Source organism: Lontra canadensis, unplaced genomic scaffold (genome assembly GCF_010015895.1).
Source record: "Lontra canadensis isolate GAN:19392208 unplaced genomic scaffold, GSC_riverotter_1.0 scaffold124, whole genome shotgun sequence".
NCBI classification, from domain to species: domain Eukaryota; kingdom Metazoa; phylum Chordata; class Mammalia; order Carnivora; family Mustelidae; genus Lontra; species Lontra canadensis.
Window position 1 is genome coordinate 427,589 of NW_022631118.1, and position 19,062 is coordinate 446,650.

The 19,062-nt window shown below is 46.4% G+C and overlaps 1 protein-coding gene across 6 annotated transcripts in view; it reads right to left on the reverse strand.

Annotated features, from left to right (window-relative positions):
• The window catches only part of SRGAP3 (SLIT-ROBO Rho GTPase activating protein 3), a 252,163-nt gene that overhangs the window by 33,526 nt on the left and 199,575 nt on the right, over positions 1–19,062 (reverse strand). For 2 of the 6 annotated variants that reach the window (XM_032841604.1, XM_032841607.1), the window contains exons 11-15: positions 15,692–15,719; positions 13,152–13,238; positions 6,710–6,740; positions 5,356–5,416; positions 3,575–3,652 (exon numbers count right to left, since the gene is read on the reverse strand). In XM_032841604.1, coding sequence (XP_032697495.1) covers positions 3,575–3,652; positions 5,356–5,416; positions 6,710–6,740; positions 13,152–13,238; positions 15,692–15,719 — 285 coding nt within the window. Of the gene's footprint in view, positions 1–3,572; positions 3,653–5,355; positions 5,476–6,709; positions 6,741–10,690; positions 10,794–13,151; positions 13,239–15,691; positions 15,720–19,062 lie in introns of those variants that run through there. The other 4 variants (XM_032841606.1, XM_032841605.1, XM_032841608.1 and 1 more) reach the window with 4 other exon arrangements.

The window sequence follows — 19,062 nt, forward strand, 5'->3', positions numbered from 1 at the left end:
ATACTACCTATGTATGCACGCACGTGCATGCGTGTACACACATGCACACACACACACACACCATTTGCTCTTGCTTTTCCTCCCTGAAGGCACTTAGTCCATGAAAGGAACCATCCAAATATTCCAAATATTCTCTCCGCCTAGCCCAGGACTTTGGCTCTCTGCAGGGCAAGTCAATTTTGGTTCCAGAAACAACCAGAATTCCAGACCTCAGGATGAGCAGGACGGTTCGTGGGAATGGTGGCTTTCTCCAGGAGAACTACAGCTAAAACTCTAGGCAAGTCTGAAAGAAAGCTGTGTTCACACTGGGCTGCTACCTTCCTGGGGGAGGAGGAATTGTTACCCAGCAGCCCTGCCTGCAGTACCCTCTGAGTCAGGTCACCGGGCACTGCGGGGGACTTGACAGCAGAGCTGTCGGTGCAGAGTGTGAACACAGTGTGTGCTCACAGGCTCTCAGGAAACCTGCCACCAGACTGGGTACACGGCAGGAAGCTCACAGGTGGCCTCTCACACAAGGACAGTTAGTTCTGTGGCCACAGGTTCTCCTAAGCCCCATCTTCAGCTCCTCAACAGGACAGCTCCTCCCAGTGTCTCCCCTTTACCCTCCTCTCCCTGGGACAGGATTTAGATCTCTGAAGGGCCAGGGCAAGAATGTATCAGACCACACATGCCATGACTTCAGCCTCAGATCCAAACCCTATCCTGATCTGCACAGGTGAGAGACCATTGACTCCCCTTCCAGTCACCCCTCCACATAAGGAAAGCCTCCTGGCAGCTCTCTCATCATTGCATACAAAGGGGACAGTGGATAGGTCTGTGGGGAGAAAAAAGAGATTTCCCAGGAAAACTGGCCTGAGAGACAACAGCAAAGCATGGCTCTCTCCATGGCAGGGCTACTGATTTCCTATCCTCTTGTGGGGTTTCGCCTTTGTTTTGCCAGACTGCATAAAGAGCTCAAAACTTGCATGATGAGCTTAAGGCTTACTGACAGCAAAAAAAAATCATATCATTATTATTTCTGCCTCAACTAAAACCCTGGCTGGCTCATGTCAGAAGAAAAAGAAAGTGGGTTTAGGAATAATAAGTCAAGAATGAATTTCCTATATGTTGCAATTTTTCAGAACCTTAAAGAAAACAGATCTGTGCTCCTTTCAACAACCTCATACAAGAAGTGTAGGCAAGAACTTCACCCAAGAGAGAAGGAAGGGGGCCAAGGAAGAGAAAGACCCAAATCTCCTTGAACAAATGGCACAGGGTAGGCACCCTGCAAGGACTGAGGGACTTACATTTTAACAAATAAAAGGAAGAAAGGAAAAATGCACAATGCACTGGTTTAAAGAGAAAATTCAGTCACAAGTTAGAGTGTGTGGGATGGAAGAGTGGGTGAGGAGAGAAATACTGAGCATCCCCAGCCTCGGTCACCTGGTTGCCCAGTGTGGAGAAATGCAGCAGGGGTGTGGGAAGCTACCATTTTCAGGTGAGGTGGGAGGTGACCCTGAGGGTTAGCTGAGTAAGGAGCCAAACCCAGGGCACTTGGTTCAAGTGCTTCAAGAAGCAGAAAAAGTAACCGGGAAATCTGGGCAGTAGCGAGCCCACAAAAGCCAGGAATGGATTTTTCTAAAAAAGACCTACCAGGAGCAGTTTGTTTGTTTTTGTTTGTTTTTAGAATAAGCCACAGTTCACCACAGGTTCAGGTAGAGCAGAAAGATACGGCTGCTGCAAAAATGAGATTCATTCTGGAATGAGGGAGAGAGGGAAGGGGTGAGCCAATTTGCATACTTGAGACAAAGAAAAAGCAGAATACATTTTTGCTGCTGAGACTTGGGTCAGGTGATCTCTGCCCAGTGGGGCTCTGCCCAGCGGGGCTCTGCCCAAGGTGATCCAAGGCCTATTTGGAGCAGGCACCCAAGCAAGGGACAGAAGGCACTGATCTCAGAAAATCACATTCAAGAAGGAAAGAAAGCGGTGCTCTTGGGGCAGGATTAGAGCTGGGCTGCCTGGTATCAGAAAGTTACTTACAGAACCTAGGGAAATAGGGAAATTCAAGGCAGGGGCAATTGCTAGGCTGGAGGCCCTGTGCAGTGAATTTACCCATGAGATTTAAGGAATTCTGTAATGCAATGAGACCAAGAAGATGGAACCAGCAAAGATTCTAGACCTGGTTCTGTTCATTTACAATGAACACAGGGCAGCAGGGTGCTACGGAGTTGGGAGAAATGAAGAAACAAAACTTTGGATTGGGCTGTCCAGTGTTGTCAAGAGAAGCTCAGAGAATAATGACTAATACTTCCATCAGGGAGGCTGATGGGAGATACCTCTTGCTTCCGGGCCTTTGCATATGCTATTTCCTTAGCCTGGAATGACCGTTCCCTACTTTTTTTGGTTCTTACTCCTTAAGCCTCAGCTTGGGCATTTCCTTTTCCATTCAAGAAGACTTCTCTGGGTTTACTACTCCTCCCCACCCCAACCAAGCTGGGCTAGGTGTTCCCATACTACCTAGTACTTACTCCATGGTCTGCTTAAACTGGCTCCCTACTAGTCATGACTGTCTTTTGCTCTGGTACAGTGTAAGGGCCCAGTGAATGCATGCTTGTTAGGATGGCAATAAATTCATGAGGAGGAGCTTGCAGCAGGGGCATTCTGGGGCTTCCTGGTTCTCAGTGCCCAAGATCCCTCAGCTCCTCTTGCTCCTTCGGCAAGATCCTGGAGCAGGCTCTAAAACAGAAGCTCCACAGGACATTAGGAGGCCATCAAGCACCACATCCAGTCAAATCCTGCGCTCTAAACCCGGTTCAAAGCCAGAGTGCCAAGGGCCACAGAGGTCTGTGCTGGGGACCATGGCACTGACTGCCTGGGGCTCACAGAGTGCTTCCTCCACTCCAGAGCTAGGCCACAGATAGAACTGCGGGGAACAGTGAAGGGATGAGTTTGCTCAGGAGGCACCCTCTCCAGAGGAAGCTGGATAATAAGTAGGGAGACTTCCAGGGCTAGAACTAGGGGAGAGGCCTGCTCAGAGCACAGCCAACAGGGACAAACCAAATACCTTCCAAAACTATTAGGAAGATTATGTAGAAGGAGGGGTAAGACATGCTTTGTAAATTGGGACGTGATATATTACAGGAAAATGGGTTCGGATTGGGGTCCTCAATTTTTTTTGCCAAGATTTTACATTAAAAAAAAAATAAGATATTCTAAAAGTTACTCAGTATTATCTGTATTCTTCCAACTTTTCTTAAAAAAGCAGCAGCCTTTTTGATTCACATTATAATTTCACATGCTTTCCCTCTTTCCCATCAACTACTGTACAGTCGCTAGAGAGAGTTGTGCTGGTAAATGTTTCACAGCCAACTCTTTAGACGGAAAAAGACGAAAGATCTTTGGCATTTGCCAATTTCTGCAGTGTAAATACTCCTGCCTTGGCTGATTTCAAGCTACCAAGGGGAAAGCACCGAATGCAGCCAGAAAGAGATATCGATACAAGCCAGCCCCAACACATTGCTGGCTCTGAGACACACATCAACACCCATCCTGGCTTCCTCTAGACACAAGCCTGAGATGGTGACTCTGCACCTACCTCTCTCAAAGGAATTTTTTATGTCATTGACTTCAACCTGAGATCCTGGAACTCGGAAGATCCCTTGTTGTTGGAGTCCTAAAAGAAACAAACAAACAGAAAATGCCATGATGCCTTGAGCTCATCAGACTGCTGGGCACACATGATTCTCCCCATTGCTTGTCTCTTTCTCCCAGCACTCTTCACAAGGGTCTTTCCCAGTAAAGATCTCCTGACAGAAGCCCAAAAGCAGCCTTTGCAATTAACTTCATCTGGCCAAAATACTCTGCACCATCCTGCTTCATGTGTCTGTGATCTCTTGTTGGGGTTTGAAGGAAAAGGCCATAAGAGGTTGATATCAACACAGGACCAGTGAGTAACAACTTCCAATCTAGCCGAGGTGCACTTTGCCTATCAAGTACGCCAGGGACACTGGCACCAAGGAGCTTGGCCTGAGTTTACAAATGCCATTTCAATGTAACAGCCACAGAGATTCTGAACAAGAATGACCAATATCATTCACTTGACCATTCCCACCCTCTACCTATTCAGACATCTTCTTCCTTCCAGGAAAAGCTTGAGTCTAGAGTGCATGCTGGCCTGGGATCAAGGAGCTTGGGGGACATTAAATTATCAAAGAAAAGGACTATTTTTCTTATGTGCTTCTGCAAGGCCATAACAAGGGGGACACCCCAACAACTGATATAAAGTAACAATGCAGGATCGGAATCTATAGGGCTGAACAGTAACCTATAGAATTAAAGGAATTAAAGGGCCTTTCTCATCTTGAATGGGAATTCGTGGGGTGACTGTGATCTTCACCCTCACATTTAGTTTTTCTATATAAAACAACCCTTCACATTAAAATTTAGGAAAGTGTTTACCTCTAAATGGCAGGCTTTAGTCCAAGTTTGGTTTGTACATAGTAGGTGCTCAATAAAAACATGTTTATGTCTTTCCTAACCAATCTTGAATCTCTACCTCCTGTGTCTTATACCCCACCACCCCCCACATATTCCCATTCAGTCACACTTGTCTTCCTTCCCATATTAGACCTTTACACCTGCCAGGCACAGCTGGCTGCTTCTATTCAAATATCAGCCCCTCAGAGATGTTTCTACTTACCACCTTAGCCAAACACAGCCCTGCCACCCTTTAGCCATTCTCTATCCCCTTTTCATTAGTTTCTTGGCATTATCACTACCTGAAATTATATTATTTCTTTATCTGCTTTTTTCCTTGCCCTTCTAATTGGTAATGTAAGCTACTTAGGGCGAGCACCTCACCTGTCTTATTCATGCCTGTATACCCACTGTCAGAACAGTGCTTGCTACACACTCTGAAAATCAATTTTTAGAGGAGTGAATGAATGAATAGATGGAAGCCCAAGGGCAGCGCTGGCGACACCATGGTTAGCACATCCCAGACATTCTATTTCCTTTCTGGAACTGACTAGAGCCAGTTAACTGACCATTCACTGTCTAGCTACCTTCAGTGCTCAAAACACAGACTCCTGAGGGGGGGTGGGAGGCATGAAGGAACTGAAACAGTTCTCCTACCCATGCCCTTCCTGGTCCTTGGTTTTCCTAGTTCCTCAGTCTTCTCACCACCACCTTAGTCCCCAGACACACAAGGCTCAAAAAGGCACTCAGCACAGCACCTGTGCCAAGAAGCACTTTCTCTCTAGGAAGCAGGGCAGTAATGGGAAATCCTCTGAGACTGATTAAAACCTCATTTCATGTGAGGACAGCCCAGCGCCTGCTCTGGAGAGAGCGGAGAACACGCCCCGGGACTGCGCTTACCGTATAAATTGATGTACCGAATGCAGCTTTCGACTACAAGCGGGATAGCTTGTCCTGAGTCCTGAAGAGAAACAGTCGTGAGTTGTACTGGGCTCGGCAGCCACCACAGGGAAAAAGACACTGCAAACACAGATTATGAACTCAAGCCAGAATATTAGTATCATCGGATTAGTTGGAAAATAAGCAAAGAGCTGCTAATCCTCAAGTCTCCACAAACAGTTAAAACAGAAGGTCTTCAGTTAGGTGCAGAAAAAGGCGTAGCTATGATAATTGGAAAGAAATGCTCTGTCTTCTTACTTAGCTGGGAAGAAATCAGGGCTCAGAAGGCTTGGCAGGCACATCTGGGAAGGGGAGGGAACCCACTGCTCGGAGAGGGCTGGAGTTCGCTCTTGAAGAGTGCTTCGCCTTCCCCTCCATGTTGTCCCACTCAACCCTATGCTCCCAGTGCTCAAGGATAAAAAGGCAGGATCGAGACCTCCTTCTAGCACTGCGGTACCTGATGCTTGAAATAAGAAGAAGCACTAAGGGAAGCAAGGATGGCCCCCAAGGGTCCTTTAGAACTCAAGAAAGGAAGGCCAGGTTACTCCTGAGGTTACATCCTAAACATCCAGATGGATACTTTGTTCAACAATAAAGGTGTTATAAGGAGAAGTTCTAGAAACAGCTAATGTCAGCCACTGACCACTGAGCGGCCAACCTTAGTCAAAAAGGCTGAATAAGGGGCGCCTGGCTGGCTCAGTGGGTTAAAGCCTCTGCCTTCGGCTCAGGTCATGATCCCAGGGTCCTGGGATCGAGCCCCACATCGGGCTCTCTGCTCCACGGGGAGCCTGCTTCCTCCTCTCTCTCTCTCTGCCTGCCTTTCTGCCTACTTGTGATCTCTGTCAAATAAATAAATAAAATTAAAAAAAAAATGAATAAGACACAGCTCTAAACTTATGCAGGGCAGGGGGTATGAATATATTTTCAATTGCATCTTCCTAGACGGGCCCACAACCACAAAGAGCTGGGCAACGGGTAGTTTTCTCTCGGATTCCATAATTGGTTGATCGCTCTATTATTCCAAATCACTTGAAGAGCACAAAATCTTTTTTTAAACTTTCTGTAAAAGGGGCCAAATTAAATTACTAACCTCCTCAGGTGAGGAAACAAGGCACTTGTAATATGTTCATGTAAGAGACAGAAAAACCCCACGAATTTTGATGCCTTTGTGGCTCCTCCACACCCCACCTGACAGTCAGGGAGAGGATAAAATGGACCCTGTGGCTATAGGCAAGGTGGGCCATGCTCTAGAAGTCAGTACTAAAGACAGGTTCCATCCAGTTGAATGGGGCTAACGGACCTTTCTAGTAAATACCTGGTTCCTGGTTCGAGCATTTCTTCTTCCTCTGATAACAAAAAATAAACAGGCAGCAGAGCAGGAGAAAAAGAAAAGATTACGCAGGAGTAAGATCAGTTAAGAGTAAGCAGATCCTTCAGAGTCCGTGAACGCGGAAATGCAATGGCAGCCAGCAACGGTCCTGGGGTGACGGCCAACCAGCCTGCTGGTGGGGAGGGCTGCCCCTGCACGTCAGGGCCTAGTAGGGGTTCTGCGCCCTGCCCCCAGCCAGCCTGCCGGGTGCCTGCCTTGGACACCAGGTGGCAAAGAGACCTCTATCAGTCCTTGGCAAGCATAAGGATGGTGTATACCCAGCCCCTGCCTCGTCCCACCTTTAGCTTCTCCTCAACACAGGGGCTGTTCACCCACCAATGGGCAAGGGCCCACCTAAGACACCTTAAGGTTAGCCCAGCTTCCCGTAAGAAGGAGGGACACACACCTTCAGGCATCTACTGTAGCACTGTCCCTGCAAGTCAATTCGGGAAACCTCATTTCACCAAGTGAATTTCACCAAGATTGTGTTTATGAGGTGTCCTCTGGCTACAGCCTGACAGGATTCCACCTGATTCCAAATTCAAACAGCTTCCGTGGTTTCTGACCAAATACCCCAGGTAGCTTTTCCTGGGTGCTCATTGGCTTTGCTCTCCTTCCTACTCCCTGACCCTCACAGTGGCACTGAGAATACCTCAGGGAACCCCAAAGCTGAGAAAAGCCTGGGGGAGGGACGGCATTAGGGGGTCAAAACGCTTTTATGGTAATTGTAGGTAGAACTGGAGCCTTTACTGTCACAAAGCCACCCATTTTCAGGGGAGCTCCATGAATTCTTTCTTCCGTATGTACAGCAGGCCAGGCTCTGGGGTGTGAGCTTTATTTCATTTGGGCTCCTTGAGAGGCTAACCTGAGAAAGTGGAGGTGGCATGCCTTTTGGCTGGTGTCACCTGTCCAGTCCCCAGCATCTCCACAAGTGGTACTAAATGTTGGCTAAACCTACCTGATTCCTAGAACTGAGCAAACAGCCTGTCAGGTAGGACTCTATGAGCAATGTTGTAAAAGCTAGTGACCGCAGCGATGACCAGCATTTCCATAGTGCTTACTCTGGGCCAGGAGTGCTCTGGAAATACGGCACAGATTAGCTCATTTGATCTCGTCACACAGTCATGAGGTAGGTAATCAATAGAAAGAAGGCAGGGAGTCTCCCTCCCAAAATTTATAATAAAATTTAAATGGGCCTCAAAATTTATAAGAAAAATTGGGTTTCCTTCTGTCTGAGAGGGGAAAAAAATGAAGGATTTTGTAAAGGGCCAGTTCCAACGATCCCAGAAATCTATCGATGTATCCATCATTCTTAACTTGGGAATGCTGCCTTGTCCCACGATACCCTCATCATCACAGAGTTCCAGCAATGTCCTTTTACTGAAAAACCTTTCACAGGTTTGGCACTTCAAAGCCGGGTATTCTTCGTTGGTGCAGTTTTCTCCCAGAGAGCGCGTGAATCATAAGAGAAAATTAAATTCCATTCACAAAGGTTGAAGGGCTGAATATATTAAAACTGCCTTTTCATTCTCTGAAAGTTAATTGTCCTTGAGGGTGAGCCACTACTGCCTGCGAGTCTGTCTCTGCACCGCCCCCCGCCCCCAGAGCCAGCACATGGAAGCGTTTGCTACCTGCCTGACAGTATGTGGTAAATGTATAGTGTGACTATGAAGAAATGCAATCGTGTTGAACAAATATACTTTTTTTTTTAGTCACATGAGTGTGTTTATTCTTTGAACTAGTCCCTCGAGGACTTATTCCACCACATGACCCACGCTAAGTGGCTTTCCAGAGCCAGTCACCCAGCCCCACTCTAGCTCATGCCTGTTGCCATTTTGCGCCTTCAGCGGCGTTGCAAAGCAGAATTGAGTAACACCTTTCCTTCCAATGGCTAGACTGTCCATTCTAATATGAAATTTTGGCACCACCGACCAAGGTCATGCTACAGGTTCCAAAGAAAACTAACAATGGCACCAAAGATGATGTATTTAGAGTAAGAGTGTGGCTTCCCAAGGTGACTACCTCCTCCAAGAGGCAAACATGTGGCTGAAGTTCTGATGTGTTTATCACAAGGGATGGAGTCAGATGGTCTGACAGTCACACATTTTATGTAGCAGCTCTCTATTAAAAGACTATTACATTAAACAGAAGACCTAATTCTCGTGTCCTGTTAGATAAGAGTCAGTTCCTTCCAAGTGCCCGGACTGGTCATCCATTTTCAAAGAGCTGAGCAAACTCGGGTAGGCATGCTTGTCTCAGAGCTTTCATTCATTGTGTTCCTTCTTTCAGGGATTCCCAACCTGCCCCTCTCCACTTTGTCCCTACCCACCCGCCAGAAGCCTGGTGCGCTCTAGGGCTCATGGTTCTTCACGCTCTGAGCTCTCATAGCACTGGATTCCATGGGGTCATTCACAGACGGCTCTTCCTGAATCACCTTATCTTTCAGCTTTCCATGCTGAAAACTTCCTAGGCGGCACCATACACTCCCTGAGGGCACAGAGAATAGCTTCTGTGTCCTTCAGTCCCATCCTGGCTACGGAGAGCAGCTTTTCCAAGGGCAAGGGTGAATGAGATGAAGTCTTGGTGGAGACAGGAGGCAAGATAAAGAAAGAAGGACTCTTGACCCATTTTCCCATAACCTAGTAGATGGCAAACTGCTCACTCGGGCTTCCCTCCTAACAGTACCTCTTTCCTAATGGACCCAGTGGCACCCTTCCTTTTGGGATCTTCCATGTCTCTTTCCTCTGAGGTAGCCTGAAGCAGCCTGTGCTGTTCCCTGCCCCTAGATAGTCCCCATTGGTGCCCTACTGTTCCTCTGTCCCCTTCCCCTACTGTCCCTTCCCTAGAACTCAGCTCACAGGCAGAGATAGCTGTGGGACCCAGGCTGCTGGCTCTGCCTACCCAGTTCCATGTCTGCCTGCTGCACACACACACCCCCTCCCTCCACTGAACTCCATCCTGGGAGTCCCATGAACAGCATGTCAAGACGGAAGACGGAGTACCTGAGCAGGGGCAGCCTCCATGGCTCCAACATTACCAGCAAAGCCTGAGAACATTAACATTTCTCCTGACTGACACCAGTCTTCTTTTCTGCAGAAAGTCTCTTCACTGGATAATGGAGGGTTCTCAAATAACTGGCAAGGGCCCTTTCCCCTGCTCCCCCTAGCTCATGTTCCTCAAGCATCTCCCCCACCTGCTGCCCTTTTCAACTCTCTGGCCAGCTTCAGTTACCTTGAGTCACTCGTTCTCTCTGGGATGCCTTGATCCTGTTCCCTTTGCCTCTAGGAGGCAAGAAAAAAACAAACTCACTGGGCTCAGACATTTTCATTTTTAATTTAGGATGTACGGGATGCATCTGGAATTCTAATGGGATTACCTCAAGAAGCAAAACAAGGTGGGAGAGTTTTCTCTCAAAAATTTTATGTGTTTCCTTTCTCTGTATATTCTCAACCAAAAAAAAAAAAAATTACTTGTATAAAAACACAGTTACCCACAGGAATTTTCTTTGTGTTTCTTCCAACTAACCACCTCTTGGGAGGTGTGGATGCGAAGCAAGGTAAGGTGGTTTCTCGAACTGTCCCTGGGGCTCGCTAGGACCACAGTTCCTGAAGCAGGAGAGCATGGCTGGCAGGGGCTATGGTGGTGCTAGCATTTCAACCTTGCTTGGACTTCATGGGCTTCATCGAGATCTTAACCAGGGAAAGCACTTAGAATCAACTGGTCAGAGACAAAAGCAGCTTTGCTTGGAAGCCCTTATTAAAGATAAGAGTAAGCTGTTTGAGGAACTAGCTCGCCCCAGGGCCAGGCCCAGGGCATGAGTGAAAGTTCTGGTTGGTCAGGGCAGGGCTGCAGGCCAAAGGGACAGGTGGAGAAAGGCTGCCATTACATTGGGCGCATTCGCGGACTCCGTAGCTCCCCAGCAAGTACCTTAATAAACGCTTCCATACAGCCGTTAAATAGTTTATGGCTACACACTGAGAGAGGCCTAGGTCTCCTCATTTTCTGTGGTTTAGGGGGAAGACAGGGGGGCCTAGGGAAAATGGAACAAAAGAAAACAAGAAAGCAACGATTGCAAACATACAACTGGGAAAGACGCTCTTAAAACCCATGACTGGAGGAGAACACAAAATGCAAATGGAAACCCTTGAACCCCAGCACATTGGTGTCCGATGCTCCATCTGAAGGCCTTTGGATGTTTAACGGGATCTCAATTTACCCACAATGTTAGGCAGGAGCAACGCTCATATAACACAAATGTATTCTAGATTACAGGGGAGAAATAGTATGTAGCCAGGAAACCATTGCAACTCCAATCAGAGGCTGTCATCCCGCAAAGCTGACCAGATGGAGGAGGAACCATGGGAGAGAGATGTAATCTGTAGCCTGAGAAAGCAAGAGACTTTCAATGATGATTGGAAGCGTTAATTTTCATTAATTTGGCTTAAATTCATCACCAAGTCTCAACTCCCAATGTACCAGGGCACTGATCTTTCTAATGCCTCTTGGCATTTCAAATGCACTTGACTAATCTTTATTGCATTGATCTAAGAGCCAGGCAATTATTACTCTCATTTTTAGAGATGAAGAAACTGATGCCTGGAGGGAGGCTACAACTTTTTGGGGGGTCCCGGGGTAACCCAGGGTAATGATTATATCCTGTGCTTTAGTCAAGTACACTTTTGATTAAAGCACTTTCAAATCCATTATCACACTTAACGTTAGCTCCACCCTGTTCAGACAGCTCCATTTTACAGAGGCAGAAACCAAGGCCTCAAGAGGGGGACTGGCAGAGCCAGGCCCCAAACTCAGGCCAGTCACAGAGCCTTAGGGCACTTGTTCATTTCCAGCCAAGGACTCATTCCATCCCATTAACCCTTGCCAGCAGAGGACCTGTTGGGTCAGGTTGAAAGTGTCTTGCTTTACTTTAGGATCTCCATTCCCTGTGCTCCACTCTTGGCTCCAGGGAGGGGAAACCATACCACAGTTCACCAGAAACAGTGAAACAGCCACAAACACCAGACCAGTTTCGAAAGTTGCTCACCATGCATATACCTGTGTTGGCTTATTTGCTCATCTTTCGCCACCCAAGTTGGCCTGACTCAATGCCACCAGCTTTCCAGGGCAAAGGGCTTTCTGAGGTTAGGAGGAGGGCCCCTAACTGAGAGAGGCAGTTCATTTTCAAATGCCTTGGTTCACAATTTGGGGAGCAACAAGTGGGGACCCAGCTTGGCACAGGTAATGTCCACATATGACAAGCAAAGACCTGGTCCCCCAAGTCTTGGTTGATTTCTGTGAATGGGCAAGAAATCTTATGGATTGTGGAGCCAATCGAGGTGAAAGAGATTCATGCTGCCTCTCTGCTCAGTGGCCTTATCGTGCCTGTCCTCTTCAGCGGCCCAGCCACCTAGGGAAACCTCCTGAGCTTCTCCTACATGTTTGAGTACTGAGCAAATGCTGCTAGCTCCAGGACATGCATGGGCAAAGACACAGCTGAATCCAAGTATCATGCCACCCAAACATTGGAACCAAAATAACAGCACAGACCAAAATTTTAAAAAGAAACAACAGGCAAGACTATTTTGAGCCCATTTTGGATCTATGTCAATTTGGTTAGCTAAGTCCATGTCATTTCTTTTTCATCAGTTACCGATTTTTTGAGGATGTGGGTACGTGGGGGGTGGTACTTCTTACTAAAGTGGATCTGCTTTTGAGTTTCCAAATGCCGAAAGAGAGAGTAAAAAAACTGTGACTCGAGGCCACAGGCTTCAATCTTGGGATAACTCGAGGATAGCAACTGCGCCACCTTGTTTCTCTAGCATTCGGGGTTTCTATTTGTGAACATTCTCAGATGGTTTCCTCATCTCACACCCTCACAACAACCCTGTGAGGTAGGCAAGGCTGATTAAATCCACTTGAAACATAAGGCAAATGAACCCGTGAGAGATGAAGAAACTTTCCAAGCATCTCACAAATAATATGTGATTGAAGCTAAGAACTGAATTCAGCTCTGCCTCTTCAAGATTCTGGTGTGAGTGTGAAATTGGGAAGTTGATTTTTATCACCGAACATCTAGCAGTTGCTTTAAATTATCTATTAAACTCCCATGGCCAGCAAAAATAGAGATTCTTAATGCAGGGGCTGGACACCCAGCCGGAGGGTTTTCTGAAAGTAAGTCTTACGGAGTTTTTTTCTTTAAGTTTATAAAATGGAATGAAGGGGGGAAAGGATACTTTTCCCATTTCTCCCGCCCAATCCAGAAAGCAAAGAACTGCTCAAACCACACTGGGATTTCTTTCTTTGTGTGATGTTCTGGGTACTGACCAGAAATCTCTGACAAGGAAACGTAGCTATCCCAACTTTGCATGACATCAAATCGATTTTGACTTACTGAAGTGCTGGGTGGGGCACAAAGTGGGGAGCAGGGGGGCAGCTCAGCCAAGGAAAGTGGGGCAGCCTAAGCCTTCCATCTCTTCTGCTGCTCAGTTGCAGAGCAAAAAGGAAAGAAAGAGAAAGGCAGGGAAAACAAGAACAGAGAAAGCCACGGAGAGGAAGAGAGAGAAACCAGAGACCAATGTCCCCTTTCTGCCTTTCAATCAAGATGAAAATTTACATACATTGGCAACATAAGAATTGGCCTCAAAATTATTCTGTGACCAAAAGAATGGTGACTAAAATGTTCCCTAGATAACCCCATAGATGTGGGTGTCGATATCCAAAATTGTGGCAATATTGTAGTTCAGAGGCAGTCAGGCCCTTGGAAGCTGTGCATGGGTATGCATAAGGTTCCATCTGTTTAGACAAGAAATCTCATGTGTTTTCATCGCTAATCCCAACCACAGGGACAAGCTGACCTAGGTTAGGGAAGCCAGTCTATAGCAAGAAAAATCACAATCAAACCTTATGTTTGCATCTTGCTGCCCCATCTATCATGCACTTTTCAAGTGCATTATTGCATACAGACCACCTCGTTACAGGGTTATGAACTAGCATTATTCTAAGATCAGGTTCTGAAAAGTGAGAAAAAAATGTACCATATTGCAGCCCATGTGCAAAAATTGGTCTACACAAGGCCAGCAGCAACTTGGCTGAGGGGACCTGTTCAAAGGATCATCCAAAATGACACTAACCTTGGGCAGGAAACCATGGAATATACGGAGAGCCATAGCATAGAAACATCTCACCCAGGGCCTTTAGGATTAAATTAAAAACCACTTCAAGTTGGCAGCACATTACACACAAATTTTAAATGAGTTTTGGAAGAAAGGGGAAGCTTTTAGTTTGCTAACAAAGTTGCCTCTGACCTTGGCCAAAGGCCAGAGTACAGATGGCTGGGTTTGCAGTTTAGTATAGTACGTCTAAGTGGGAGGTCTGCAGTCACAGCTTGCATTTCCCAGGCCCTAGGTCAAAGAGGGTGTGGAAGACTACATCTCAGATGGCTTTATTTAAAAATTTAAAAAAAAAAAAAAAACAAAAAAAAACTCAACTTTTCTCTGAGTTAGACCCTGGGACCTGGCCAAGGGTTCGATTACAGATCTCTCCTGCAATCTGCTAGAACCATCTTCCTCTGCATGAGTTCTAGGAATTAGGAAGAAGTGAGGGATGGCTCAATTTGTCTCCCATCTGTTTTCCTATTTGCAGACTTTGGTGTAAAATGTGGCTTCTGTTGTTTGGGGACTATGACAACATCTTCTTGCCAGATAATCTAAATAAATAAATAAATGAGTTTGTTTCTGGAAAGTATTTAGAAAGGGACCCTGCACATCTGCTGACCCTTTGCTGGAAGGTCCTCGCCTGGCATTATGAATAACCCTGATATTCCCAGACTTCTGGGGCCCAGAGGAACAGCTGCACAGCTAAACTTCTGGGAAGCCCTCTGTCTCCCCATCCTGATCCCAGCAAAGTGAAAACCTCAGAGCTTTCCAAGCCTCTTCCCAGCCAACTCTCTTCCAGATGGACAGGAGGGAGTTGAGGGTTCATCTTCCCTTTCGCCAAGTAGAACAGCTTTCCAGGATTCTGGGCCACTGGCTCGATTCGTGTTGGGCAGTGGGGTAACTATTTGCTGGGAACTTGAAAGGAAAAGAGATGGGTTCTAAGGAACAACCTGGTCAGCAAAAGTGTTGCTTAGAGATCTCAACACTCTGAAAGTAGATGAAAGGTCCACTCGCTGAAGGTCAACCCTTCAGCTACCACCTGATGAGTGGAAAGTGTTCACTGGCTCTGGTCTGCTCAGGAAAAAGCGCAAAAGGTAATGTTGAGCAAGCTGGAGAGAAAGCAGAAGTTGCCCATTTGTTACTGTCTCAGCAAGGGACTCCCCCATCAGTCCATCCAAGTGCCCAGGAGGTGTGAAGCCAGGGTGTGGGCAGTAGGGGCATCTGTATGCGCTTGCGTGGCTATGCACATGCATATGCCCAGACGTGTGCCATATGAGCCAAACCTAAAGACCTGGCAAATGGGGACCCCAGGCTGGGTCCTCTGCCTGGGCAGGGCAGTTTGCTCAGCAGCCAAAGAACAGATGGGGAGACAGGTCAACAGTTATCCCACAGCTTCTAGCCTCTACTGATTGTCCTCAGCCACTATGCAATATATATTACTGTCCCACCAGATGGATAGCGCCAACAGAACACACCCCACTTTTCCATAGCAGCTTGGGGAAAGGCACCCTCCCTATCACAGGCCTGAAGGGGGCATGGCTTCACCAGCATGATGCTAGGACAAGCAGAACAGCCAGCCTCTCTCAGCATAGCCATACCATCCCCTCAAGACACTGGTGAAGAGCTATCCTGCTCTAAAAACAGCCCAGCTTCTCCAAGCTCTCAGCAGCATCTGCTTTCCCACCTTCCCGCCTTCCCACCTCTCCTGCACTTCCCAGCCCCTCCCGCTCCCCATCTCAGGCAACAGGTGCCAAAAAACAAGATCCCCAAGTCTTACCTGGTTGTGCCACATTCTGCTCTCTCTCCTGGAAAGAAAAGTATACACTGATGTTTAATTGTTTTCGTTTTGTTTTTGTTTTTTTTTAACCAGCAAACATTCATCTTTTTCTAAAAACAAGAAACAAATGAACTTAATTATTTGTGAAATGGGAAATAGAATTTTGCCTAAGTAATGGTCTGCTGGAAAGAACTGAGTCTTATTAAATACCCAGGGCCTCCTAGCTGTAAGGTTATGTTCACATAAATTTCATTTTGTATTGCTCACGTGTATTTTTTTTTTTTCAGTGATTTTCAGACTGCAGCCTGCTGACCACCTGCATCAGAATCTTCTGGGGGGCCTTATTAAAAGTGCAGATTGGGGGGCTTTCCCATGGGCCTTCTGGATCAGAATCTCTGGGCTCAGACAGGAATCTGCATTTTAACAAGCACCCCAGGTGATCCCTTCTGTGCGTGCTAAAACTTAAGAACTCAGGCACTGCTTTTTATCAACAAAGGTTGGTTGATGAGGTGGCTGGATGGCTCAATTGGTTAAGCATCTACCTTTGGCTCAGGTCATGACCCCAGGGTCCTGGGATTGAGTCTCTCGCCAGGTTCCCTGCTCAGCAGGAAGTCTGCTTCTCCCTTTTCTGCTACCTCTCTGCTTGTTCTCTCTCTCACTCTCTCTCTCTCAAATGAATAAATAAAATTTAAAAAAAAAAAAAAAAGTTGGTTGAGCACCTGTCATATATTTGGCCCTAGAGCAACAGATATAAGATACCTCTTGTTGTTCCTTAACCCAGCCACACCCTTACCCTGACCCCTCCTGTCTTCACTCTCAGCTGAAGACCTTCTTGCTTCCTTCACTAGAGAAGAAAATCAGTAAGACAGGTCTTGACATGCTTCCGTAAGACTCACCCACCCACCTGTGCCTGCCCATTCACTCTCTACCTCCTCTCCTCTCCAGTATCCTGGAGAAGCATCCCGATTCTGTCAAGCCCAGACCTCATACTCAGGTCCCAGCCCCCTCTGCCCATCTCAGGTGCTTTTCCTGCAAGTGCCCCCCACCACCCCAAACATGACCAATGTCCTTTCTTCTGGATCATTTCCATATGCATATAAACATGTTCTGGATATGTATAATCTAGCTTCGAAACCTCCCCTGGGCCCCCTTTCTGCCTCTAACACCATTCCCATTTCTTTCCTTTACAGCAAAGCTTGAGGAAGGAGCTGTCTACGAAGAACTCTTGCTTCCCCCACTCACCCCACAGAGGCTGGCTTCTGACCTCACCATCCACAGGGACTGCCGGCTCCGTGTGGACGAATCCACCGTCTTCGCTGCTTTTATCTGACTTAGCATCAACAACTCAGTGAATTACTCTCTTCTTCTTACAACGCTTTCTCCTTGATTTTCATGACTCCACACTTGCCAAGGGTCCCTCCTGCCCTACAGGCTGTTTCTCAGTTTCTCTTGCTGTCACCTCATCTGCCCAACCTCTGACCTCTAAATGATGGGATGCCCCCAGAAGATGTACCCGGATCTTTTTCTATACACCCTCTCTGCCTAACCATGACCAAAGTGCTTACCAAGGACTCCCTAATCTTCCATTTCCAAAGACTCCAGATCTTCCATTTCCTTGGAATTCCAGAATCCTCGACACTGCCTTTCTTTTCTATTTTTTTTTAAGATTTTATTTATTTATTTGACAGACAGAGATCACAAGCAGGCAGAGAGGTAGGCAGAGAGAGAGAGGGGGAAGCAGGCTCCCCGCCGAGCAGAGAGCCCAATGCGGGGCTTGATCCCAGGACCCTGAGATCATGACCTGAGCAGAAGGCAGAGGCTTAACCCACTGAGCCACCCAGGAGCCCCTTTCTTTTCTATTTTTAACAGCTTTGTTAAAGCATAATTTACAAAGCATAAAATCCACCCATTTGAAATGTATGATTCAATTATTTAGTAAATAGTCAAAGCTGTGCAACCGTCACAACCATTCAATTTTAGAATATTTCCTTCACACGAAAAAGAGCCCTTGTGCCAACTCACAGTGACTCCCCCTTGCCATCTCCAGCCTAGGGCAACTGCTCATCTATTCTCTGTGTCTATGGATTTGCTTATTCTGGACACTTTATAAAAATGGAATCATGTAATACACAGTCTTTTGCATTTGGCTTATTTCATTTAGCGTATGCTTTTGAGGTTCACCCACACAGCACGACTCAGTACTTCATTCCAGTTATGATGCAGCAGAGAACATCTAGGCCAGGGCTGCCCAATAAAAATGAAATGGAAGCCACAATTTCTAGTAGCCATGTTATAAAAAGTGAAGAGAAATAGCTGAGATTAATTTTAATAACACACTGTGTTTAATTTAATACATGAAAAATATCATTCGATGTCTAGCAATATAAAAATTCATAGAATAGTATATATATATATTTTTTGTGTTAACTCAGAAATCAGAAATTTTCTACCTTTTACCTTCTGAGACCTGTTGGGATCTTTAAAAGTATATTTTATAGTTAGTGGCTCAGTCATTCTCAGAAGGTCAGACTGTCTGGACCCGGCAGACACTGGTTCCATAATGTGCTGCTCAATCTTGGCCCAAAACGGTTATGTCCCATCCCTTTTATGGATAACACACTATTCATTCTTGAGGTGCTACAGTGAATTGAAAAGCCACCGTATCTAGGGTATAAACCCTAGAGCTTACAGACTACCCAGAGCAGTAAAAAGGTCAGAGAGCTAAGACTCACATGATGATAAACTAAGAATCCTCTGGCCAATAAAACAGGACAGCCACAGCCAAGGGCATATAGGGGTGTGTTCTTGTTCCCAAGATGTGCCAGTGACATTTATAACAAGGAATGCCCATTTGCAAGACACCTAGAAGCTTTTGACTTGTGGGTCTGGGATCGATCATGCTAACAAAATTTGCTTCCAAGCGAGTGCTTGTGTTTCCTCTAACTTGTGGCTTCTTTGAGCTATCCTGTCAAAAGAGTGCTTGAGAGGAATGGATTACACCAGACACTTCATTAAAAAAAAAAAAAAAAAAAACTTGCATCTTCTCAATCAAAATATTCTGCTTGGCCCCATATTTCTCACCTGTTTCCAAAATTTTCAGTGTCCCTCCCAATACAAAATAGCCCTCTGAGGACATAAAAAGGCCACTGATGCTGGTATAACCCCACCCCAGCCCACTCTTGGATGAGTTTTCTACTGGATGGAAGGGTCCGTATATCCAGGTAGTGGTGAATCATCCACTGACCCTCAGAAGAATGAAGGAGCTGAGATTTTGAGGTCACTTTGGCCTGTGCAATTTTTTCATGCTTGTTGTTCAGTGGGCAAGAACTTGACCCATCTAAGTCAGTGTGCATTTTCCCCTTTCACCCAGT